This window comes from Peromyscus leucopus, chromosome 4 (assembly GCF_004664715.2).
Source record: "Peromyscus leucopus breed LL Stock chromosome 4, UCI_PerLeu_2.1, whole genome shotgun sequence".
NCBI classification, from domain to species: Eukaryota; Metazoa; Chordata; class Mammalia; order Rodentia; family Cricetidae; genus Peromyscus; species Peromyscus leucopus.
The window spans coordinates 122689214-122714521 of record NC_051066.1 but is presented as its reverse complement, the minus strand read 5'-3'; the positions used below and the strand labels follow the sequence as shown (position 1 = coordinate 122714521).

Sequence of the window (25308 nt, the reverse complement as noted above, 5' to 3'; positions counted from 1 at the left end):
TTCTTAAGACTGATGCTGCTCTACAAATAATATATTAATGTTTGATTTTTGTTGCTTTTAATTTTGTTTTTAGATAAGATGTGAAGGAATCAGACTGTTTCTTTTGTGGCTTCAAGCACTTCAGACAAACTGTGCGGAAGAGCAGGTGCTGATTTTCGCTTGCCTGGTGCCTGGTTTCCCAGCGGTCCTGTCATCCAGGGGGCCCTGTACACTGGAGACACTCATCAACCCTAGCCCTAGTGTAGTTGATGGTAAGCAGCATTAGCAGGGTTGACATGCTGAAATGACTCTGTTAATTTTTAGTTTTAGGGGTGTGTGTGTGTGTGTGTGTGTGTGTGTGTGTGTGTGTGTGTGTGTCTGTAAGCATATGCCTCATGTGTATGGATACCCAAGGAAGCCAGAAGAGGATTCCAGATATCCCAGGAGCTGGAGTTACAAGTGATTGTGAGCCACCTGACATGGGTGCTGGGAGCCAAACTCTGGTCCCCTGGAAGAGCAGCTAGCCTAGTGCTCTGAACTTCTGAGCCATCTCCCCAGCTCGAAATTACTCTTGAGCTTACCTTGAAGGTTTCCTTGGTATTGATGTCTTGAATAGAAATTCTGATGAAGCTGAGGAGGAATGATTCCTTGTGATTCACAGAGGATTCCTAAAGACATTATAATGAAAGCCATAGCTCAACCTACAGTACCACCAAAAAAAGAATAAAAAACTTAGGGTACAGGAAGTGGTGGCATAAGCCTGTGATCCCAGCACTTGGAGGTGGAGGTAGAGGTAGGAGGATCAGGATTTTAAGGTCAGCCTTAATTACCTACCTAAAAAGTTTGAGGCCAGCCTGGGCTATGTGAGAGGCTCTGTCTTAAAAAAAACAAAACAAAACAAACCAGAACAAAAAATCTGGAGCCTATTTTCTATTAAATTATAATGAGAAAATTTCTGAAGTTACAGAAGCTGGAATGGAATGCAGGGGGCAGATGTTGGCTACAGTGTGAAGTAACAAGTGTTTTCTGTGAGCAAATGAAATTTAAATGTCTTCCCTAACCACTGTCTGTTGTTCTTGTCACTGTTGTTTCTTTAAGAGGCCAGTCATCTTACTTTGCCAACTGTGTTTTTCCATGTGACATTTACAGAAGGACAGTAGTGACCTCATTGGACTATCTGTGTCCCGTGAGTGTGAACTTACTGTCTAACACTTCATTGCATTGGATTTTAGGCTGACCAGGACAGAATTTGAATAGAAAATTCAAATAGAGGAAGGAAAGGCTCTGTGGACCTCTGGGCCCTAAGCCCTTGTTCATACTGGTTTGGGGTTCAGTCTGAACAGTTCCAGTGACTGGATGGATGTATGTGTTGTAATAGAGACCAGTTTTAAATCCTTATTTAAAATTTGACTTTGATGAATAAGCTCTCATTATTTTTTACTTTTTAGCAAAAATATACCCAGAAGAAATCACCCCACTTCTGCCAGCCATGTCAGGGGAGAAGATCGCTGAGGACCAAACATGCTTTTTTCTTCAAATACTGTTGAAATATATGGTTATTCAGGTCAGAGAAAAACTAAGCTGTCTCACTGATGGTTTGTTTTCTTAGGAAGGAGAGTTACTGTTTCTTTTCTTTCTGTGTGTCTGTGTTGCTTTCCCTGAAGTGATTTTATGTGGCGGTTCATTAGACGCAGGGCATGCATCATTGCTGGGCCACTTCAGAAAGACTCCGTATGAGTACTTTTATGTGTGAATTATTTAAGGTATCTTTACTTAAAAAAGTTATGCATCCTTTGGCGATTCCATACACAGATAAAGTATATTTAGATCATCTTCATGCCTCTGTCTGCCACCTCTTCCTCTCTCCCTGCTCCTCCATCATCCTTCCAACTTCATGTCTCCTTCTCCTTTTCTTCCTTTTTTTTTGAGTCAGAGTCTCACTGTGCAGCTAGCTCTGGCTGGCCTGGAACTTGCTATGTAGACCAGGTTGGCCTCAAACTCCGCCTGCCTCTGTCTCCTGAATATGCCACCTTACCCAGCGCTTCCGTTTTAAAATAGCCCACTGCGTATAGTCAGAGCTGTACAATTAGATGTGCATATGTAGGGCCATTTGTTGGACCATGGGTAGCCTCCCATGGGCCACGGTGCTGAAGAAAACTGACTCCTCTTCACCCGGCAGCTGTCATCTGCCAAAAGCTCCTTCTCTGCCCATTTTAAAATGTTGACTGGCTTGACCTTGTGCTTGACCTCTGACATTTAGAACTTTCTACTCTTTCTTCCAAGATGTTCCCTGAGCTATGGGGAAGGGGTGATACATAGAACAGGTGTTCTATTTGGGACTGAGCATTCCACAGTCACTTATTCTCTGTACTTTGAACAGTTATGAGCCTCTGTACTAACTACCATCCACCACATGCAGAAGCTTTTCTGATGGGGGGTGTGAGGTGTGCTAACTATAGTATTTAGAAGGCAGTTTGATAATGTCCCTTTAGTAAAATAAGTAGGATCTGCCCTAGGGCCTGTGATACTCAGTCATGGGTTCTTGGCCAGGTTTACAATACCTGGAATTTGTATCATCTTTGGAGCTTTGTTGAGATATGATTTCATTATATTATTACCAATAGTGTCATTTAAACATTGATAATAGGAATTTTAATCTAATATCATTTCATGTTTGTGTATGTTAATTTAAACTGTAAATATGCAAATGTCCTTTCCCACATATTATCCAAAGGCTGCAAGCTTGGAGTGGAAGAATAAGGAGAATCAAGATACTGGTTTTAAATTTCTTTTTACATTGTTTCGAAAGTATTATCTTCCTCATTTGTTTCCATCATTTACTAAGTTAACCAACATCTACAAACCTGTGCTTGGTAAGTACTCTTTTATTCCTGTGTGGATGTCATCCACAGGGAAATTGTACAGTAGCTTTCATAGTAATCCCTGTGATATTTTAAGGCAAAAAAGTCACTTTATGTTCATATTGAATGGTAATATTGTGAGAAGTTAAAGTTACCTAATGAATGATTCAATTATGTAAACTCATTTAGAGATCTTGCCTCATGGAAATAAAGAGAACCATGGTTTCTATAAAAATAATTTAAAACATGTCATGATATTTCTGTATGTTTGACACCTTTTAGTGTCATATTTTGCATTTCTTAGTCTTCTCTTATAGGTAATGAGTTATAGTGATGTCAGACCCTGCTCAATGTTGTGCCGTCCAGCCCAGGACATACAGTTGCTAGAGGGATGCACCTTATGTTGGGACTTTTATCTACCAGGATACTAGCAGATGCTTGTAGAGGGAGATGCTAGAGTGATGTGACAGAATTCTGGGAAATAGAAAGGAACATTTAACTTAGCTCCTAAATTTTCTTTTTATTGGGATTAGGATTAGGATTCACAGGATGAATGTAATCCCTTACAGTGGTGAAAGTGGGGACAAATCTTCTCCCTATAAAAACATGAAATTAGTTAGATGGATAATCAAGAATAGCTTTGGAGGAGAAAAGATCACAAGGGACTGTACTCTCTCTGTAGGATGTACCCGACTAATTCAGCTAAATTTCCTGTCACACACACACACACACACACACACACACACACACACACACACACACACACGGACTCACAGACACACAGACTCACAGACTCACAGACTCACAGACACAGACACAGACACACAACCTGACTCACACAAACAACTCACAGACACAGACACATGAGAAGGGAGAATAGCTGAAGCCTGATGCATTTTTAAAAATCTAGAATAACTGACTTATAGGGGTACCATAACCTGTATTTTGTTTATATATATATATATATATAAATTATATTTTTTTCCAAAATTTGTTTCTGACTTTATGTGTTGTCTATATTCATTGTAAAAGCACTATACATTGTTGTTACTAGGTTGAAAGTTACATATTGAAACTGGTCATGGCGGCCCATAACTGCCCTCCTAGGCCTTGGAAACTTGAGACAGGAGAATTGTGAGTTAGAAGCCAGCTTTGGCTACATGTAGAGATTTTTATATTGAAAAAGAATAACAAAAAAGTTATTTATTGTCATTATTTTAGCTTCACCAAGGTACTCCAGGAATCTAGGAAGTAGTTAATATACAGGGTAGGACTTAAGGTAAGTTTCTATCTCAAATCCAGCCTTATAGTATTCATAGTTGATGACACTTAATGAAGACTGAGATTCTGAGTTCATTTAGATGAAATTTTTGGCTTCCTGAGTATAGGGATTACAGACTTGTACCACAATGTCTAGCTTTAGATATTTTCTGTTAAAGTTCATGTTTGCTTTTACATTTGTTCCAGTCATAAAATAGCATTAAATTAGCTATACCAGAAATGAAGATATATTCACTATTGTAGTCTCATAATCTTCAGAATTGTTAATGAGAGAAATTAGCATGGTGGTATACTATTGCAGTATGTAGGCAATAACAGCCACCTCTTTATTTATATTGTAAGGCAAAATCAGAATCAAGCCTTCTAGAAGTTGTTATTTTGTAAACATTTATAGGTCTTCATTATTAGTTGCTATTTAAACAACCAAATATATGTTTATTAATTGGAACCATTTGTATGGATCATGTAATGTTGAGATTCACTAACTTAATTGTGTATTCTCTTTCTTTCTATCAGAAATCCCTCATTTGAGACCAAAGCCTGTATATGTTACTGTAACTCGAGATAATGAAACAATTTACAGTACAAAAATTCCATACATGGCAGCTCGTGTTGTTTTCATTAAATGGATTGTAACTTTCTTTTTGGAAAAAAAATATCTAACTGCAACACAAAACACTAAAAATGGAGTTGATGTATTACCTAAAATCATCCAGGTATGCCAGCCATCATTTTAAAATCTTTCTCTTACATAATAAACACAGCCCCACATTAGCGAAGTAACTGATTGTTAGAGCTGTGGTTCTTGTAGCTTTGATTTACTGGCTCACCTGTGTGCAGGGCTGGGGTTTCAGAGGGAGCTTTGGTCTGAAGCACTTGCCTCACAGTCGTGGAATTGCTGCGGAAAGGCAGTCTCAGGGGCAAGGAGAACTCTGAGAAGACAACTCTCATGCCTCCCTTCTTTCTGCTTTGCTTAAGTGTTGTATCTTCTGAGCACAGGCACAGGCTCTTGTCTTTTCTTCATCAGTCACCAGTAGCTGGAAGGCCATCAGGTTATGTAGATATGGCCTATGGAGAGAATTCATGCTGTTGTGTATCTTCTGGCTTCTGAGGAGAGGGCTTGGACTAGCAGCTCAGGATCCTAGGATAGCTGTGTTCTCAGGAGAGGGCTTGGATTAGCAGCTAAGGATCCTGGGGTAGCTGTTGCTTCATGATGTTGTTCCTGGAAAGAAGTCTGCCTTTGTCTGAAGCCTTCATAAAAGACTTCTTAGGTAGGAAGGTCTTTGGTATGTGTACTTGGTGGAGCACCACTGTTTCCAGAGCTTAGAGAGCAGTCGCATTAATGAAGGGTCATGGCTTTGTGTGGGTTGATTAGTATTGTTTGTTGTCTCCAAGAACAGGACCAGCAAGTGTAGTGTGCTTATTGAAGATTTGTTGATATCAAGGAGGTTCCAGAAATAAAACATCGATCCAAGCTGGGGAAACCTGCTGGAGGAAGCAGATCAGTAGTTGGTATACTTCAAGGTCATTGGTGCCTTGGTGCGAAGAGTTATACCATGTAGTCCAGAGCCTGTGGATCCACTGTAGAGGACTTACTGGAGACCCAGAGGGCAAACTTGTTTTCAAAAGAGTCTCAGGATTGAATTTCAATAAGAATAACAGAGGGCTTGCTGAAAGATAGTTCAAAACAAAACCAAACCCTTAATTTTGTACTTTGGAAGTTAGAAGATGAAATGAAAATGGTAATGGTTGTATTTATTTCCTTAAATTTTTTATTTCAAATTTAAAATATGATATTCTTTCATAGATCTAAAGTGAGTGAGCAAGTGTGGTGGTACACAGTTTTAATCCTACCACTTCAGTGGTAGAAGTAGATGGATATCTGTGAGTTTGAGGCCAACATGGTCTGCAGAGTGAGTTCCAGGAGAGCCAGGGCTGTTACCCAGAGAAGCCCTGTCTCAAAATACCAAAACCAAAACAAACAGACAAGCAGCCACCAAACAAAACAACAAAAACATGACTGTCCTTGTCAAGGTGCTCAAAACTGTTTTCAATCAATGCACTAGTTTTATAAAAGATGTTACAAAATATTTTAAAGTTCTGTTTTACAATAGAATTCCCTTTTTTTTTTTTTTGCTGAATATGAGGTGTTTTTTGTTTTCTCTTCCCAAGTGAAATAATGTTCTTTTCTTGGTCTAGAACTATTTTTTTTAAAGATTTATTATATATATATATATATATTATATATATATATATATATATATATATATATAGTGTTCTGCCTGTATGTATGCCTGCAGGCCAGAAGAGGGCACCAGATCTCATTATGGGTGGTTGTGAGCCACCATGTGGTTGCTGGGAGTTGAACTCAGGACCAGCTGGAAGTAACAGCCAATGCCTTTAACCACTGAGCCATCTCTCCAGCCCTCTAGAACTTGTTCTTTTGACAGGGAGAAACAGCTAATAATGTGCCTTTTAGACTTAGCTTCCTAGCACTAGGTAAATCTGGCCTTACAGATTTTCTTGTTCTGTGATGTGTTACTTAGCTCTTTGTTACTGTTGCAAAAATACCCGAAATTGTCAACTTAAAATGTTTATTTTGGCTCATGGTTTAGAGGTTTTGTCCATGGTCATTTAGTCCTGCTGGTTTGATTTTGTCCATCAGGGATTGAAAAAAGATTGATATAGCCAGGCAGCTGAGCATATTTATATGTATAACTCTTTAGTTATATTAATAAAATATTACTTTTACTAATTCTGAGCCAGTTCTTGCAGTGATCTACAGGCTCTTGGGACAAATGGATGAACAATGACATACACAAGCTGACATCTCTGCAGAGCTTTAGACATTGGACTCCTGTCGTATGTTCTCTGTTGTTCTTGAACTTTGCAGAGGCAAGGCTTGGATGTGCTGAGCAGGTTGGCAGATCAAGATAGAGGAACAAGTGGCATCACACTCAGGCACCACCAACAAAACAACGAGACATACCCCTGAGAGTTGCTTTGTGGGTGGTGGGCGTCCATGTTTAGGCTAACCCTGAGAACGAGCATGTCTCAGTACGCTATGGGGTTGTGAAGGGTACCAGGGTGGCAGAGAAATTTACGTGGGGAGTAAGTGACAGTCTGTGTTATGTGTTTTTCTGAACTGTGGTAGTGCTGGCCTGGTCCTGGTAGGCGTCTCTGTTTTGATGACAAGGCTTTTTCATGTGCCAGGGAACATCAGGATGGACTTATACTAACAGCAGCTTGGAATTCCAGCTTGACTCTAGTGGATGAAGACAGACCTCCTTCTGAAGCCAGTTCTTCATACTTACACAGCTTTACCCACTGAACCAGCTTCTTAGCTCTGTGACTTGATGCTACACAATTCTTCATGCTGTTTTAGTTATTTCATTGCTGTGATATAAACTACCTCCAAACTTAGTGTCTGAAAGCCGAAACCTTTCAACCTTATTTTTTCATTTTACTTTGTGGGCCAGGATCTGGCTTAGTACATCTTGTGTATTTCCTGGGTCTTGGGTGGTGACCTTTAGCTGGTGAATGGTTGTTCTGCTGATGTAAGATGACTTCATTCACATGCCTGTTATTGCCAGTTGGAAAGAAGCCTGGCTCATCTTGAACTACTCTATACTGTTCCACTAGCCGGGTCATTGGAATTCTTATATGGCCACCGGGGGCTTCAAGAACAAAATGCTTTAAGAGATGGAAAATGTTAACTGTTCGTCTTTTGGGCCTGGACTGGTGACTCTCATGCTTTTGTTATAGGCAGACTCCAGGTTTTCACACCTCTGTGACAGCAGAGTAAGTGTGGAGTGCTGGTGTGACGATGACACACATTGCTTTTGCACATTAAGCTTATTTGTGGTTTCACAAATGCAAAGTAAACTTTTTAGCTGACAAGATTTCACAGCCCTCTTCCCTGAAATAACTTAGTAGTTTTCCTGTTGAAATCACTGAGGTGAGGAATAATTACTTGGTTAATTAGAAAATTGCTAAGTAGAGGTTCAGGAGTCATGCTTCAGGCACCTTCCTGTACCCTGTGCAGGTTGGTGGTAATCAGAGTACTGGGAAATAAGGCGAGACCTGGATCTGGGCATATGATCAGTGGCAGAGCACATGCTCACATATGTGAGATGTAGGTTCCTTCACCAGTACTGCAACACTCACAAATCCCAAAAGGCAATGAGCTAGACAAGACTCACATTTTGCTAGGTGCTGGTGAGCGAGGATGTGGATTGCTAAGACGTTTGATGACATTTTCCAGACCGTTGGTGGTGGTGCAGCACAAGAAAAGGCGCCAGAGCTGGATGGTGCTGGGTCCACAGAGCAGGACAAAAGCCATTCTAACAGTAGCACCTTGTCTGACCGAAGACTCAGCAGCTCCAGTCTTTGTAGCATTGAAGAAGAGCATCGAACAGTGTATGAAATGGTGCAGCGGATCCTCCTGTCCACACGGGGTTATGTGAATTTTGTGAATGAAGTATTTCGACAGGTCAGTGTATGTTATACATTCATGAAGTTGAAGTCTCTTTGTTCTTGAGTTAGTCAGCTTCCCATTGCTCTAACACATGCCTGGGGGCATCAGCTTAAACAGAGGAGGTATGTTTGTCTCAGTGTCAAAGGTCTCAGTCCAGGGTCACTTGGTCCTGTTGCTTTGGTCCTGTGGCAGGGTGGTATATTAAGATAGGGACAGGAAGCAGGTGAGGCCTGTTTACCTTATGGGTGGGTGTGAAAAAAAGAGAGCAAGAGACTAGAGTCCTACAGTCTTCTTTGAGGGCATACTCTGCTATGACCTATAATACCCCATTAAGCCACACCTCTTAAAGTTTATGCTGCTTTTCAATAGTGCCAAACCAGAACCAGATCACACATGGGCCCAGGGGAGGATGGGGCACTCCAGAGCCAAACTGTAGCATTGTTGTTTTATTTATGACACAGTAGGCAATAGTATTGATGATTTGGCCTAGTTTATAGAACTAAGTAATGGCCCTTCTAGGCCCACTTTTAGTTTGTCACAAGTTTTGACTCAAAAAAAAAAAAAGTTTTTTTTTAATCACTATATAATGAAGGAAAATTCATCAAATACTTTCATGCTTCCATGGCAAACTCAACTCAGGTAGGTGGATAGAAAGCTATTCTTAGTACTTAGCACCAAGTGAACCCAGTGTTCCCAGAGCTTCAGAGCTCACATAACCCAGAGGCTCTTTCCAAAAGCTGTTCTTTCCCTGAAACACTGGGTCACACGAGTATGTGATAGAAATACTTGTGGCCCAGGAGAAAAGAGATGGACGAGAAAGAGTAAAGGAGAGAAAGGTTTTGTGTCCAGGACCCTAGAATATCATACCTCAGATAGGAAAGGTGCTGGGAAGAATGAAGCAGGAAGCAGGAAAAAGCAAGGGAAAGAGAAGGAAGGATTCGGAAGCCAGATTGCAGAAGTCGTACCCAAGGTTTGCAGCAGGGTTGGTGCTCCTGAGTGATCCCCAGCAGCCTGAGGTAGTGATGCCCGAACTTAGCAGCAGGGTTGGTGCTCCTGAGTGGGACCCAGCAGCCTGAGGTAGCGATGCCTGAGGTTTGCAGCAGGGTTGGTGCTCCTGGGACACAGCAATGTCTGGTATTGATTTTGACTGGCATCTTGTAGCTAGCCAACTTTATTACATTATAAGTTTATCTTATAAAGGATAAATGTACCACTGAACTATGATAAAAGCCTGTAATTCCAGTATTTGGGAGGTGGAGGCAGGAGGATCAGTTTAAAGCAAGCCTCAGCTACACTGAGATTACCCTGGGCTACATGAGACCTTCCTTGTCTCAGAAAACTAAGTAACTGACGAACTAAATAAATGTATCATTATCAGAAATTGATTAGGAATCATAATATATAGGGTTGTTTAATCTTAGTTTTGTATTTAGCAAATCCTTCATCTTGGTTCCACAGCCTTAGAGTATTTGCTTTGTTGGATATTGTGCCTGCTTTTTTTGTTTGTTTGTTTGTTTGTTTGTTTTGTTTTTGTATTTGTTTCTTGTCATTGAGTGGTTTCAAGAAGGTATCCCAAAATTCACTTTCATTGGTCCTTTGAAAATAGTGAATGTAGGTTTTTTTTTTTTTTTTTCTTTTCGGTTTTTCAAGACAGAGTTTCTCTGTGTAGGTTTGGTGCCTGTCCTGGATCTCGCTCTGTAGCCTAGGCTGGCCTCGAACTCACAGAGAGCCGCCTGGCTTTGCCTCCTGAGTGCTGGGATTAAAGGTGTGCGCCACCACCGCCCGGCCTGTTTTTTTTTTTTTTTTTTTTTTTTTCTTGTACATGTGGCACAAGCTTAGCTGAGTGTAATAATCTTAGATCACTCTTGCACTTAGAAATTTGTAACCAGACCTCTCTTGACATACAAATCAGAGCCAGGAAGACTTTATAAGGACTTCAGTTCTAAAATTGAAACTTGGGGATGAATACATTTAACATTTTAAAGATAAACTTGAACATGTTTGCAGTAAGCAGGAAACTATAACATCTGACGAATACATACTAAAAAAAGGAGAAAACATAATTTAAAATGAATAATAGTAATAATTGGGGTGTTTATTACAACAGAAGAAAACCTCAGTGTATAGTCTAAATTGGGTGAAGAAATGGTCCTGCACCTACCTCAGAGTGACAGAGTGAAGTGGGACAGGTTGAAGCAGGAGGCTCTAATAGCAGGCCTGATACTTTTCTCACTTCTCTCTCAGCTCTGTTTAGGTTTGTTTGCTTTCTATCCAGTGAGAATATCCTGCTATAGCTACAGATGATCCTTTTTTTCCTTTCAAAGTCTGATAGTTGCAGTATTTTTGCATAAGCATCAGTTGCAACATAGCGGTGTATTTGCTGGCTAGTTTTCTGTCAACTTGACACAAACTAGAGGAGGGAGCCTTATTTGAGGAAATGCCTTAAGACTGGGCTACAGGTAAACCTGTAGGGCATTTTCTCAATTAGTGATTGATGAGAGAGGGTCTATTCCATTGTGGGTAGGGCCAACCCTGGACTGATGGTCCTGACTTATTTAAGAAAGCAGACTGAGCAAGCCATAAGGAGCAAGCCAGTAAGCAGCATCCTCCATGGCCTCAGCATTGGCTCCTGGCTCCAGGTTCCTGCCTTGTTTGAGTTCTTGCCCTGAATTCCTTCAGCGATGAACAATGATGGGGATGCACGAGCCTAATAAATCCTTTCCTTCTCAACTTACTTTTGGTCACGGTGTTTATCATGGCAGTAGACACCCTGAGTAAGACACTGCAGAAAAGTCAAGTTTTGTTGCTATCTGTTGAAACCGAACATTTGAGAAAGAGAAGGTGATGGGGAAAAGAAGAGCGTTATGGGCAACAAGCTGGAAAGTTGGTAGATGAGGACTCTGGGGTTCTTAAAAAAAAAAAAGAAGAAACCATCTTGTAAGGGGTTGCAGGTACAAGGCTTTATAGGGATTGATTTTGGGTGGGGACATGGGGTAGGTAGGTCTTTGAAATGGTAGGAAAGACAGTAATTTTGAATTTTCTGAAGTTTGCTTTTCTGTTCCACATACTGTTGGCATCCAAAAGTCACCAGAGGTTCTGGGCTTGTTCTGTAAATCTAAAGAAAGGTTGCTGATTAAATAGCTTTATGTCCCAAGCCATTTTAAGTCCTTTTCCTAGGAATAGCTACCTCTGCAGTTAGGAAAGCGTAGAAGGCATCTTTCACCACAGGATAGCCAAAGGCATCTGTCTTTGGAGAACAGGGAAAGATATCTAAAAGAGCATCTTTCCCTGAGTAAGATATTGAAATGAAGCCTTCCATGAAAGAAAGAATTTAACCACTAGGTCATTTCAGCCAGAGGCGTCCTTTGTAGCAAAGCTGGAGGGAGACCTGCAGTGGACTGCTCAACCGTGTGGCCACCAAACTCAGGGATTTTTACGATGGACTAAAAGCCATGTGTTAAGTTAGAGTTTGCCCTCTGTAGCATCAGTATACAATGAGTTATTATGTGTTCCTGTGCATTGAATAGTTTATCATTCAGAAGCTTCCAGTTTTTAAAATTTATTTATTACAGCATTTCTTCATTTCCCCTTTCTCCCTCCAACCCATCCCATATCCTCTTTCTAACCGCCCATGTCCTTCCTCCCTGTAGCCAGAAGTTTTCCTGTGGTCCCGCTTGGCCCCACGAGGTCCAGACAAATCTCTCTCACCCGAGGTCCAACAGCTGCTCGTAAAATAATCATTAAGAGGCTTAATATTATTATCAGCTGTATGACCATGGCATATGGCCCAAGCTTCTTGGTAGCTAGCTCTTGATAACTAAACTCAGACCATTTCTATTAATTTATATGTCGCCACATGTTCTGTGGCTTTACTTGTGTGCTGCTTGGATTTCCCACCTGCCTCTAAGCTGCCTTGCCATAGGCCAAAACAGCTTTATTTATTAGCCAATGGGAGCAACACATATTCACAGCATACAGAAAGACATCCCACAGCACCTCCCTCCCCCATTTCCTTTTCAAATTGAGTCTTTTTTTTTTTTGATCATTATTGTTACATGCATGCACATGCCCATACAAATATCTGAATACAACCCAATGAGTCTGTTTTGTTGTTTGTGTGTATATGATTTCAGGGCTGTCCACTTTCTGTTACATAACCAGTTGGGGTTGGGGGCGGGGCGCTCCGCCCTGGGAGAAGGATAATTCTTCCTCTCAGCAGTCTTACTTACTTGTAGTTCTTTATCTAGATATGGGACTATGTGAGATTTCCTCCTTTCCAAGTTACCATGTCTGTTGATGTTCCTGTTGATATTGTCATTGCTCAGGTTTTGTTAAGGCTGCCATTTTTAGAAAATACAATCTCTAAGCAGACTTCCTGATCCCTCTGGCTCTTATAATCTTTCCACCCTCTCTTCCACGGTGTTCCCTGAGCCTTAGGTGTAGGAGTTGTTTTAAAGATATATCTGCTGGGCCTTGGCTCCCCACAGTCCAGTGATCCAGTGGTATCCACTTGTGGCTTTCTGTGATGGTGTCCATCTAATGTACAGAAAACAGCATCTTCCATTTACATAAGTACAATGTTTTTCTGTCTTGCATAGTCTTAATATGGCTCTACCAGTTGTCTTCTGGTTAGTGTTTACATGATACATGTTTTTCTAACTTTACTGTCTGCCTCCCATGGACATATGCTATGGATTTCCCTTACAAATTGCAGGTGTTTTGTTTGTTTGTTTTTTAACTTTTTCTTAAAAATAGTGTTATAACCTCTGCCTTTTGATTGCAGCTTTATTCCATGTAACATAGTAACTGCTTTTCTTAGATGTAAATCAGCTGTCTTACTTTTACTTTCTAATTGTACCAAAGGTTTTTTGGCTAGTTGTCCTTTTCTCTCCAGTACTTAACGTGTGTGGTAGGTATTACGGTCACCTGCAGTTGTTTAGTGGCCGGCATCATGCCTCTCTAACCTAAAATCTATTCTTGTTTTCAGCAGAAGTTCAAGTTCACCCTATTTATTCCTTCTCAGCTGATAGGACTTTGTAATATATTTGAATTCTACATTATAAAATGAATGTGTATATATATTATATATATGTATATATATGACATATTTATATATGCCTTATTCATTTAGAATTATACAAGTGCCCTTTTTGTGATAGTTTATTCCTTGCCAAATTTCTGAACTAGGATAATTTCCCTTTATGTCTAAAGGATAATTTTTAGTATTTTTCTTAGTTCATGTCTTTTGTTAACAAATTTTCTTATCTGAAATTGTCTGTATAAAAATGCTTTCATTTTTGAAGTCTGTTCTTTCGGATGCTGTATTATGTCTACTGGTAGGTATGTGCTGTCTGCACTTGGGTAACTTCAGCCCTTTGTTTCCTGGCTTCTGTTTCACAGGCACTGCAAACCATGTGGTTTATTTCTTTGAAGGAAATGTGTCCTTTTTTGCCTCTTGGTTGCTTTTAATGTTTCTGATTGCCTTTGTTTTCAGCAGTTATACTGTAAAATTCTTGTATCTGTTCTGCTTGCCTTTGTGATTCGTGACTGTGTGGATTGTTCTCTCATCTCAGCCATTCTTGCATGCCGCTCTGTCCTGTATTTTGCATCTCCGTCTAGCTCTGCATAGGGTGACCTTGTCATTGCATTACCTCTCTGGCCTCTGCTTACTTTCTGTTTGCTGCATTCTAGAGGTTTCCCTCGTACTCTCCCGGTTTCCACATTAGCTGTGTCCCCTTTGCCCGTCCTGTATGCACACAGCTTTTCATTTGGATTGTTTTGTTTTCAGATGTCCTTTACTTCAGGTTCTGATATTTCTGGTATCTAGATTTTCTGTTCATTTAATTATGATTTTATTCAAATTGACTTAGCATATTTCCAATGATATTTAGCAGTATGTTATATATCATATTGTCCTGGCTGTTTGTAGAGATATTTTTGGGGTTTCTTTATAACTTTATTTTGACCTATACAAAAACTATTCCTTGCTCTCTGTGAGGAAGGTAGTGTGCTATGCCTTTATGTCGACTTTGGATAACTAAGTTGTCTACATTTTGTCAGAATGATTTAATGGTTCCTGTATTTCTTTCTTTGTAAAGTTTTTCTAAATAATGTACAATAAAAAATTGCCAGATTTCAATCAGAGACATGGAGGTTAAAGTGTTTCTAGATCGAATGGACCAATAAAGTGCATAAGAAATCGAATTGATTGAAGGAGGATAGAGGGTGGGTTTACAGATAAATATATAATAAAGCAAATATAGTTGCTGCTAATAACATCAGGGGAATAGGGATATAGTTATTCACTGTGAAAAAAATAATTTTATTTGTATGATTTTTTTGCAATAAAATTCAGGAAGAAAGTGAGAAAGTGAAACAACATGTATTTTATATACTTTGTCGTAATCTTGATTCATTCAATTTTTGTAATCTTTTGATAACACAGAATCCTATGTTCTAATTTTTTTTTTTTTTTTTTGGTTTTTTCGAAATAGGGTTTCTCTGTGTAGCTTTGGAGCCTGTCCTGGAACTCACTCTGTAGCCCAGGCTAACCTCGAACTCACAGAGATCCGCCTGCCTCTGCCTCCTGAGTGCTGAGATTAAAGGTGAGCGCCACCACCGCCCGGCGTGTTCTAGAATTTGATGTGATTTGACTGACACACCTTGGGGAATTTTGGTATCTTATGTATCAATGCTGAAGCGACATCTGCCTGTCATTGGGTCCTTTGTTGTGAAACTTAGGAGTGGTATTTTAAAAGGTCTGGGAACTAACTGTAACCTTGAGAAATATCTCTGGTTCCTTTTGGCTCATTTGTCCTTGTCTGTGTCATTCGACCAGTCCTTTGAGTGAGGGGTGCCGGTCCTTCCTACCTACTTTGCAGTACAGAAATAGGCTGTAAATATGAGATGCAAAAGGCAAATGCGTTTAGTCTTCAAAGTCATTTTTTTCTGTCTTCTTGCATGAAATCACAAATATGTAAGGAGATTCCTTAATATTAAAATTTTCCTTGGCTAAGAGATGACTCAGTTGGTAAAATGCTTAGATCCCCTGCATCCATGTAATAAAAACATGGTGCCGTGTGTCTGTAAGCCTAGCACTAGGGAGGTGGACATAGTAAGACCCCTGTGGCTTCTTGGTCAGCCAGTCTAACCAAATTGCCAAGTTCCAAATTCAATGAAAGATCCTGTCTGATAAAATAAGATGGTGAAGCAGTCAAGGAAGATATCCAATGATGACTTCTGGTCTGTATGTGCACACAAAGTTTTCGAACTTCCTACGAGTGTGCACAGTGTTACAAGTGGCCAGTCTGGTTAGCATGTCAGGTGGACTTGGTGTTCGATAAATGTAGAAACCTCTCTGGGAAGGAAGTAGAGGAGAGAGGTGGGAAGAAGGAACAAAGGTGGGGTGAAAGAAAGACGAGAGAAGGAGGAGGAAAAGGCAGAACAAGCAAGGAGAGCCCGTATGTGTAGCGGGCTCCAGTTCTGTAGTGTTAACTAACCCAGCACGGCCAATTTGAGCTCCCAGCACGGCTCACCTGAGTGCAGGGCCTGGAGCGGGTAAATGCAGCCAGCTCCATGCCCGCCACAGTCATCTCTTACTTTACATACCATTTCTGATTTTTTTGAGGAAACTTACAAGTTTAGTTACAATTATTTTATATAGACAACTAAAATACCTGTATGATTTGGTTATGGTTTGTACAAAAAGCTACCTGGAGTGTAGAAGGATCTATGAAACTATTGTTTTTCTGTTCCAGTTATAAAGATGTCTTTTTCCCTCAGATGGTGGTATATAGAAAAGTATGTATGTGGTCTCTGAACAAGTTAAATGTTTCTGAAGTTGGTGATGGAAACAAATGTCTGTAATGTGGCTTTATGACAATCTGAGCTTGTGTGGCATTGAAGAGTTTTTTGTTTTGTTTTGTTTTTTCTTTCCAGGCATTTTTGTTGCCTTCCTGTGAGATATCTGTAACGAGAAAAGTAGTTCAAGTATACAGGAAGTGGATCCTCCAGCACCAACCTGTGTTCATGGAGGAGCCAGATAAAAAGGATGTTGCCCAGGAAGATGCTGACAAATTAAGACTTTCAGAGACTGACTCCAAGGAGGTAACATTATCGCTCAGTCCCTTGAGTTGAGGGTACATACCCCTTGGCAAAGTAGACCTGCTTGGTCAGGGGTCTACAAACACAGAAGGGAACATGACATTCTTAGATTGTTGGGTTCTGTGCAGACCTGCCTTAGAAGCATCGTTCGTGCTCTGTCTTTGGTGGGCAGTTGTCTCCTTCACCCTTAGCCTAGAGCTACATGAGCATGTCAACTTTCTTAATCACTGTTGCGAGACAGCTGTTTTCTCATATTTTGCAATTCTCTCTGTGAGACTGAAAAGCTCTTATCCTCTCCTTGACTTGTTTAAATAAATAGTTGTTGGAAAAATTAAATGTAGAATGTTTTGCCAGACTTGTTTTTTGCAGTTGACTGTCCAGAAGAAATCTGTATTAAATGTTTGAAGAGATAAGCCGAGTAAAGAGCAAGTACTTCTGGTGTGCCAGGAGTGCTGCCTTCCTTCAGGGGGCACTGTCCTATTCAAGGCTAAGGCTTGAATAAGCTTAAAATGACAACATGGAACACCATCCTAAGCACAAAAGAAACAAATTGTATTTATGCCCCGGATTAAATTAATTTACAATATTTAAAATTCTTAGCCACAGACTTAAAAATATTAAATGTCTGAATTGATTCTGTTGTTTTGATGTTTCGATATTGGGGAAATCATTTTAGTAACTAGTTATGAGGTCAGGTCAACAGTAAGCAAGTAGAATTGGTGTGTGTAGAGGCCCGATTCCTATGTCCCAGCATCAGGCAAACGTGGCTTTCCTAGTACACACTAAAGGCTGAGACCACCTGGGGTGCTAGAGGTCAAGTGCAAAGCAGAGTGTAAGGACCAAGCATGTAAACACAGGCTTCTCCATGACTGGCTAATGGATCCTTACCTTCTTAAGGCCTCGTCTGAAAGCTCTGGTCATAAACGGTCATCCAGCTGGGGGCGCACATATTCCTTCACAAGTGCCATGAGCAGAGGGTGTGTGACAGAGGAGGACAACACGAATGTGAAAGCTGGGGCCCAAGCTATGCTGCAGGTATGCTACCATTGGGACGCACAGACAGCCCTGGTGGAGAAGACGCTTTGAACGTTTGTTTAGTTAGAGTAATGTCATATGAACTGCACTGGTATTCTGTGCTTCAGGCACTAAAGAACCCTTAAGTTCTAAGTTTTTCTTCCTATTTACAAATGAAAAATTTTTTTTCTAGTCAAAAAAGATGTGAGAATTGGTTGCAGGTTTTTTGAGAAGGATTTATTTTACAGTGAATGTGAAATTTATATGATTTGTACCTGAAAGTGTCTTCCAGGCACATCTGAATAGTTACTTGGGTTTTAATTTGTAAGACCTTATTCTCTGTGTAGATACACACACACACACACACACACACACACACACACACACACACACAGAGAGAGAGAGAGAGAGAGAGAGAGAGAGAGAAGAGAAAGAGAGAGAGAAACATAAATAAAAGTAAAACAAATCTTTAAAAAAAGAGTAAAGATGATTTTACTCATGTAGCTGCAGAGAACTTTGCTGTAGCTCATCATTATAGCCTGTGACCTTGACACAGACACTTGGAGGGATCCTTGCCCTTGTCCCTGTAGCTTTACATCTTGAAAAGTTACTTCGTTGGGATTTACATTGTTGTTTTTGTTTATTGTATTCGGTAACTTGTCTCTTGAGTGGTTGCTCATGGGCAAAGGGGCTCGATGGAGGCCTGATGAGAGCGTTCTACTGTTGCTGGGGATGACTACAGTTTGGACATAATACTTTGATTGTTTGGTGTTACCTTAACCGATGCCAATACAGTGAGAAGTATTCATGTGTTGGCATCTTGAAGCTATTGTTAAAAGTAAAAGTGTAGTATATGAAGACTTTTCATTGGGAATGGGTAGATGTTTCAAATTCAAGAAGGCAATACATGAAATTAAAAGGCTTTATATTATAATATATTATTTGTGGCTTACTCATATGAAAGCATTGTCACTAAAACTGCTTTAGTTTGTTACTCAGGAAATTCTTTGTTTTCTTTTCTCTCATTCAAAGTCTTATTCAGATTCACACTGTGATTTTTATCTGGTAGTGATTGTTTGTGATTTTTTTCCCCTATAAAATTGGGACATGGAACCATTTTCATCTTACAAAAGCTAAACCTTAAAGGCTGTCATCATTTTTTTGAGTGTATTGATTTGAACCTGTCTGGTCAGCCTGTGTATTTTTGGGGGAGATTTCCTCCACTAAGAAGCCAGAGAAGCTGGGTTTGTTCCCATTGCCTCGTTGCTTATACTATTTAACCTAAAGGAGACCTACAAAGGAGTGTGCATATAGTAGATGGAACTCATCTGATCTATTTTATGTGTGCCTTTGCTTAAATATATATCTGTGTATCACATGCATGCCTGGTGCTCAAAGGAGGCCAGAAAAGGACATTGGATTCCTTGGAACTGGAGTTACAGATGGTTGTGAGCCACTGTATGGGTGCTGGGAATCAAACCCAGATCCTCTGAAAGAGCAGTCTGTGTTCTTAACCACTAAGTCATCTCTCTAGTCCTAGTCCTATCCATTTCTGTCTCCAAGTTGACAACAGTGAATCTCTGAAGTTGATGGGCCACTAGTGTCATCTTTATGAATGCTGACATGTTGGTCCTTCACTGTAGTAAGCAGTGATTTGCTGTCTGATAATCTGAGTCAGCCCTGCTGATCCAGAACAGAGAACTTGAATCCCAAAGATCTGGGGCAGAGCATAGAGTAGTCAACTGACTATCTCATTGTTCTTTTGTAATATTTTTTTTATCTTAAGAATTTGCTGAGAATACTGTGTCTTGCTGCATAATAGATTTCTCCTATTTAAAAAAAGCCCATCTGGCTCATCTGGTAAAACGTTTGCTACACTATGTGAAGACTGAAGTTTCTAGAAGCCAGATGGGCTTGGCAGCCCACCTATAATCCCAGTGCCAGGGAGGCAGAGACAGGAAAATCCCTGGAGCATGTTAGCTAGCTAGAGAAGCAAAAACTGAGCTGAGTTCAGGGAGAGACCCTGCTTCAATATAGAAGATGGAGAGGGAGTGAAAAAGACACCTGATGTTGATTTTGGGTCTCCATATGCACGTACCCATGTGTTCAGCCCCCACACCCATAGGAATACAAACATACAGACACACACACCACATATACATGCAAAAAACAAAAACAAAAACAAAAACACAACCAGTCCTGATCCTAGAAGATGCAACATCAACCATGTGGCATTGTCTGTTTCCAGGCACACCATTGCTCATCATTCACTTGTTATGCCTCTTGGGGACACTTGCAATATTCCGTCAGGAAGCAGGTTTCATGTACTGTCCTGGGAACTTCCGTTAGTGCCATATGGGTTTACTATACATTGATTCTTATTCTTCCAACTTGATCTTAAATTCTCTTTGGAAAAACAATTGTATTGCTATTGTCTAGCCACGGACCTCTTCTCTGACCTTCTGTCCATCCCAGACCTTTTCACCCTGACACAATGGTCCTGTCTTTTTTTTTTTTTTTTTATTGTTGCTGTTGTTGTTACTGTTAAAAGATAAAACAAGTTCAAATATTTTATGACTCATGACTAAAGTAATAGTGTTTATACGGAATAGTACGGAAAGGCCTTTTGGGTGTCTACCTAGGCAATTCTAAGGGGTGAGCTACAATACCTGAAACATGTATTGGTGCCACGTGCTGTATTGAAAGCGACTGTGAAAATAACCCAAAGGGATTATATGATTGTATGATTATATGACGTTGGTCATATGATTAATTGCATTTGGCTTTAAGGTCTTCCTTACAAATGCTGCGAATGTCTTTTTGCTGGAACCGTGTGCTGAAGTTCCCATGCTCCTGAGGGAACAGGTAGATGCCTGTAAAGCTGTTCTGATTATTTTTCGGCGCATGATAATGGAACTTACAATGAATCAAAAGACATGGTAAGTTTACTTCAGATTAACATCCCCAAGCAGCTGTCTTTTCTTTTTAGTATAATTAAAGCGTTAAGGTTTCTGTTTATCTCATGTCTTCACAAAACTGGCAGTAAGGTAAGCAGCAGCCCCGTGGTAGCTTCTGTGAATTCTGGTTGCCCAGCACTTGGATAATTCATTTACACTCATTATTGTTTTTAAAACTGCTCTTGAACAGTAGTTAGTGTTACATTACCCAAAAGTGGGTTTTCCCATTTTAAACTGTTATCAGACAGTTTTATGATAAGTGGTGTGATTTATAATATGTTTCTTCATAAACTCAACTTTGTTTGTTGTCCTGAAGTGCTATAACCTTGAGTTTTATTCCTTCAACTTGGTACTTTAAATTCACTTTGGAAAAACAATTCTTTTAACTAATACATTATCAAAGTGACAACAGAGAAGTACAGTTAAAAAGTATGTCCTCACTGGTTTTTCCTTCCCTTTTCTTTTTCTTTTGCTGTTTTTCTATTAATTGTATTCTTAAAAGTGAAGTGTGCTAGATGTTTTCCCTGCCTGTCTCCCATAGTGGATATCTTCACATCACCCTCAGTGTTCTCAGTGATAGACTAGCAAACCCTGACTTGTGCTTCCCTCCTTCCATTGTCTTCACATGGAGCCTGTCTTAGAAATGCCTCTCAGGTCTGTCTGGGTGTGTTCATATCACTTAGCCACCTGTAAAACCACTACAGGTGTCTTTATATCTCAGATTCTAGGGCTTTGAGGCTCCTGAGGTCCTGTGGCAGTGGAATCCTTTCTGGACTGGCAATTTTTCTAGGACCACACCTATTTTATAGATGCCCTAGAGCCAGTACTGTTGGTGTTATACAAGGTGTCTGTCCATAGTAGGTGGGAACACCCCAAAAAAGGCTAGGGTGAGCTATCAGAGGCCACAGACCACCACGAGGAGGGAAGGGTGGGCCCAGAGGAAATCTGTCTTGTAGCAAGTTCACAAATATCAAAATGATGATTTGAAAGTATAAATTACAAGGTCACCTTTACTGGTTTTTAAGTTAGTATTCTTACCAAGTTATATAGCTGTTAAGTTGGAAACATTACAGCCATGCTCAGTGTGATGTAAACCTAGTCCAGCATCATGGCAGTCAGAATGACCTGGTGAGAAATGCTTTCAGCTGGATGATGCTCCTAGTACCACAGCTGTGTGGATAGTATTCTTCTGTTTCTTTTCTTAGAAAATGATGAATTCTGTATACACTGTACAGTATTATACTTTTTATAGTCATTTATTCTGATGAAAATTTTAGGAAGTGAAATAAAGCAACTGTTTTTTCCTTTAGAAATTTAGAGATTTCCAGATAAATGTATAAAAAGACAATTGTAGAAATAAATGACAATAGTAACTAAACGTGGTAGAGAATAGGGAGCACGCTTGTTTCCCAGACAGACTTAGTTCCAAATGCCCGATGCCTTTTTTCACTTCCCTCCTTCCCCCACTTTGTCCTCCTCTCCTTTCCTTACTCCCCCCCCCCCGCTTCTTTCTCCCCTGACCATCTACTGTGAACACACAGTGGCACACTAAATAGCAGGTCCTGTTGTGACAGGGCTCGGGTATCCTGGCGCTGAGTGGCAGGCCACCTTCAGCTCTGTCATTTCTCTTCAGATTTGCTGCCCTGCGCTGTACACATGTGTCTAGATCTAGGCGGTGCATTGTCTTCCTCCTCCATATTTCAGGATCCATAGACAGTGCAAAACAAGCAAACAGATGGACTAGAGTGATGGGAGAATGGATGGTAACAAATAAGTGAACCTGGGACTTTAGCCCAATGGAGCCAGATACCAAGGGAGCAGATAGCAAATTCCCAGAAGTCACTATACCATGAGAAGGTTACTGAGATTCTGCATCATCTGTCCACTGCACAGACACAGGAGAAAAGACACCACAACCTACAGACCTGGACCAGATTGCTTTGTTGTATTCTTATTCTTAGGTTTTTTTTTTTTTTAAGAGTAGGAAGCTCAAGAAGAAAGTAGTGCAAATGAATAAATGGTTAGGGCTCAAAACCTTATAGGAACCAGAGTGATTCCCTTAGGGAATGAATGGGCTTCTTCTCTATATGGAAGATAATATGTTCTCCATCCCCACAGAGTCCATGGATATGAGAAATGCAACTTGGCTCTGTAAGAAAGAAAAAATGATCTGTTGCTGTGTTCACCACCAGTTGTCATAATTAGCAGTGCTGCGTTGATTCTTTAAGCCTATTATGTAAAGACCCTTTTGTAGACTGAAAACAGTAGCACATGGTGACTGGGCTATGGTGACTGCAGCCATCCCAGGTGTGCGCTGTGGTGCAGGCAGCATCTGCCAGGCACGAATACACGGCCCATCAGTGTTCAGTCCTGACCTTTCCAAACCCTTCCTGTCTTCTGCAGGAACCACAGTCAGGCAGTGTTATTGACTGCCTGTGTCCTCATAGTAAAGACCAGAGTCAGTGTTGTTCTATCACAAAGGCAGATGAGAGACTTTACAGGTTAAGTAACAAAATGATGGAGAATGTCAGAGTACTGTATTAGTTCTGACTGCCACAGCTATTCCCTTGGTGAGTGCCCTGGTGTGTGGTTCAACTGGAGAAAACCATCTTGCCCTCCTTCCTGCAAAGAGAAAAGTCAGGAAAGATGTCTGGAAGATGTCATCCTGCCAGTTGGATGTGAAATCATATTTGTTGAACTGTGGTAACATAAAGTAGTTTGTGTGGATAAAATATGAACATATTCTCTAACTGGCACCTAGACTTTTAATACTTTCAGATAATGTGTGATTATTAGTGTTGCTGACTGCAGAGATCTCATACCTATAAAGTGCTTTGAGGATGTGATTACTAATATGAGTTTTATTTTGGGTGGTCCAGGGAGCAGATGTTGCAAATCCTTCTCAGGATAACAGAAGCTGTCATGCAGAAGCCAAAGGATAAGCATGTAAAGGACTTGTTTGCCCAGAGCTTGGCAGGGTTGCTCTTCAGGGTAAGTCTTTTTTATTAAACACTGCAAATGCCGAATTGAAGCGGACTTGGCAAATTAGTTTTAATTACTGAGATTTTACATGTTATGTCAAATTAACTTTACATTTTTCAGATATTTTCCTTCTTAGCTTTGTTATAAATGTTGTGTCTGTTTTTCCAGTTAACATTGGGCCTTTTAGGCTTCCCTCTCTGCCATCTCCTTCCTCTTGGTTTGCTTGAGAGTGATAGGCATTCAGAAGTGACAGGAGTTGAGCATCTTAGCAGGGGAGAAGACCAGATAGATTTGACAGTTACAGGGTCAATAGAAATATGGAAGTGGGATGAAAACTTGAGGCCATCATCGTGTCAAGCAACTGTATGGGAAGCCTCAGACTGGATGGAGTGACTGTGAGAGAGAACATATGCAGAGGGAGATGAAGACGTCTCTGTGGTTGATAGAAGAGAGAGCCAGGCAGAGATACTGAGGAAGGAGGCCCAGTTTGCTGAGGGGAAAGCTAGAGTGGGTTGTTCTAGATGCCCAGTAGATGAGCAGGAGCAGGTGATCTTTGGTTCTCGTAAAATGTGGGTAGTTGAGAATGCCCAAAGAATTGAAGTCTACTTGGAGTAGATGAATCAGGAAGTAGAGGTAGCAGCTGTGGACAAGGCTTCCCAGAGCTCTTGATGTGGAAGGAAGAGGGGAAAAGGGAACTATCTGGAGGGGCCACTGTGTGTAGAGGGTTAGGTTTAGAGCAGGTGCTACTTAAGTGTTGGCTTGCCAGTGTGATGTTCTAGTGAAAGAGGTCAGGATGAATTGGTTCAGAGGGAGAGGAACCTCAGGATCTGGTAGGACTGAATGACTCTCAGTATGAGCTGGGACTATCACTCCCTCTTGTCCTTTTGGAAAAGGATAATTAATTGAAAGGCTGTCTTGCTTTTATGTCCAAAGGTTCTTCCATCCCATCTCCCCTCAACTAGCTTTGAGGATTTTGCACCATGTCCAAGTGCTATTGTGACTTTTGTTGATGATTTACAGGTTTGTGACATTGACTATGACAAATTCTCTGAACTGCAGGAAGTCCTTCCTTCCACCCTCCCTCTCCTTCCTCCCTCCCTCTCCTCTCTCCCTCTCCTCCCTCCCTCCCTCCCTCTCCTCCCTCCCTCCTCCCTCCCTCCCTCCCTCTGTCCCTCCCTCCCTTCTCTCCCTCTCTCCCTTCTCCCCCCCTCGTTATTTGAGAGGTCTCACCTAGCCTAGAACTCACTATGTAGATAGACATCTGTGTGCCTCTGCTTAGATTAAAGGCAAGTACTACCACATCATCACTTTATTTCTTATACTTAGTAAAGTGATTTCCAGTCTTGATGTCTTACTGTACCAAGACATCCATCTGGTTTTGTTCCTGCTACCAGTACTGCAGCAGAATGGGAGGTGATTCCTAGTGACTTAGTGACTTTTGCAGTCTCCACCCTCTCCTCTTATCCACTAAGATTATATCTATTGACCTAATATTGGGTCAGCTTTATTACCACTAATATTTTATTGAGTTGTTTTTTTGTTTGTTGGTTGGTTTTTTCAAGACAGGGTTTCTCCGTGTAGCTTTGTGCCTTTCCTGGATCTCGCTTTGTAGACCAGGCTACCCTCGAACTCACAGAGATCTGCCTGGCTCTGC

The 25308-nt window shown here is 40.7% G+C and overlaps 1 protein-coding gene across 2 annotated transcripts in view; it reads left to right on the top strand.

Annotated features, from left to right (window-relative positions):
• The window catches only part of Ralgapa2 (Ral GTPase activating protein catalytic subunit alpha 2), a 273441-nt gene that overhangs the window by 63299 nt on the left and 184834 nt on the right, over nt 1–25308 (top strand). For both annotated transcript variants that reach the window (XM_037205268.1, XM_028881854.2), the window contains exons 6-14: nt 74–251; nt 1428–1543; nt 2714–2852; nt 4638–4837; nt 8386–8613; nt 16537–16704; nt 17599–17736; nt 20506–20654; nt 23552–23663. In XM_037205268.1, the coding sequence (XP_037061163.1) occupies nt 74–251; nt 1428–1543; nt 2714–2852; nt 4638–4837; nt 8386–8613; nt 16537–16704; nt 17599–17736; nt 20506–20654; nt 23552–23663 (1428 nt within the window). The remainder of the gene's footprint in view (nt 1–73; nt 252–1427; nt 1544–2713; nt 2853–4637; nt 4838–8385; nt 8614–16536; nt 16705–17598; nt 17737–20505; nt 20655–23551; nt 23664–25308) is intronic.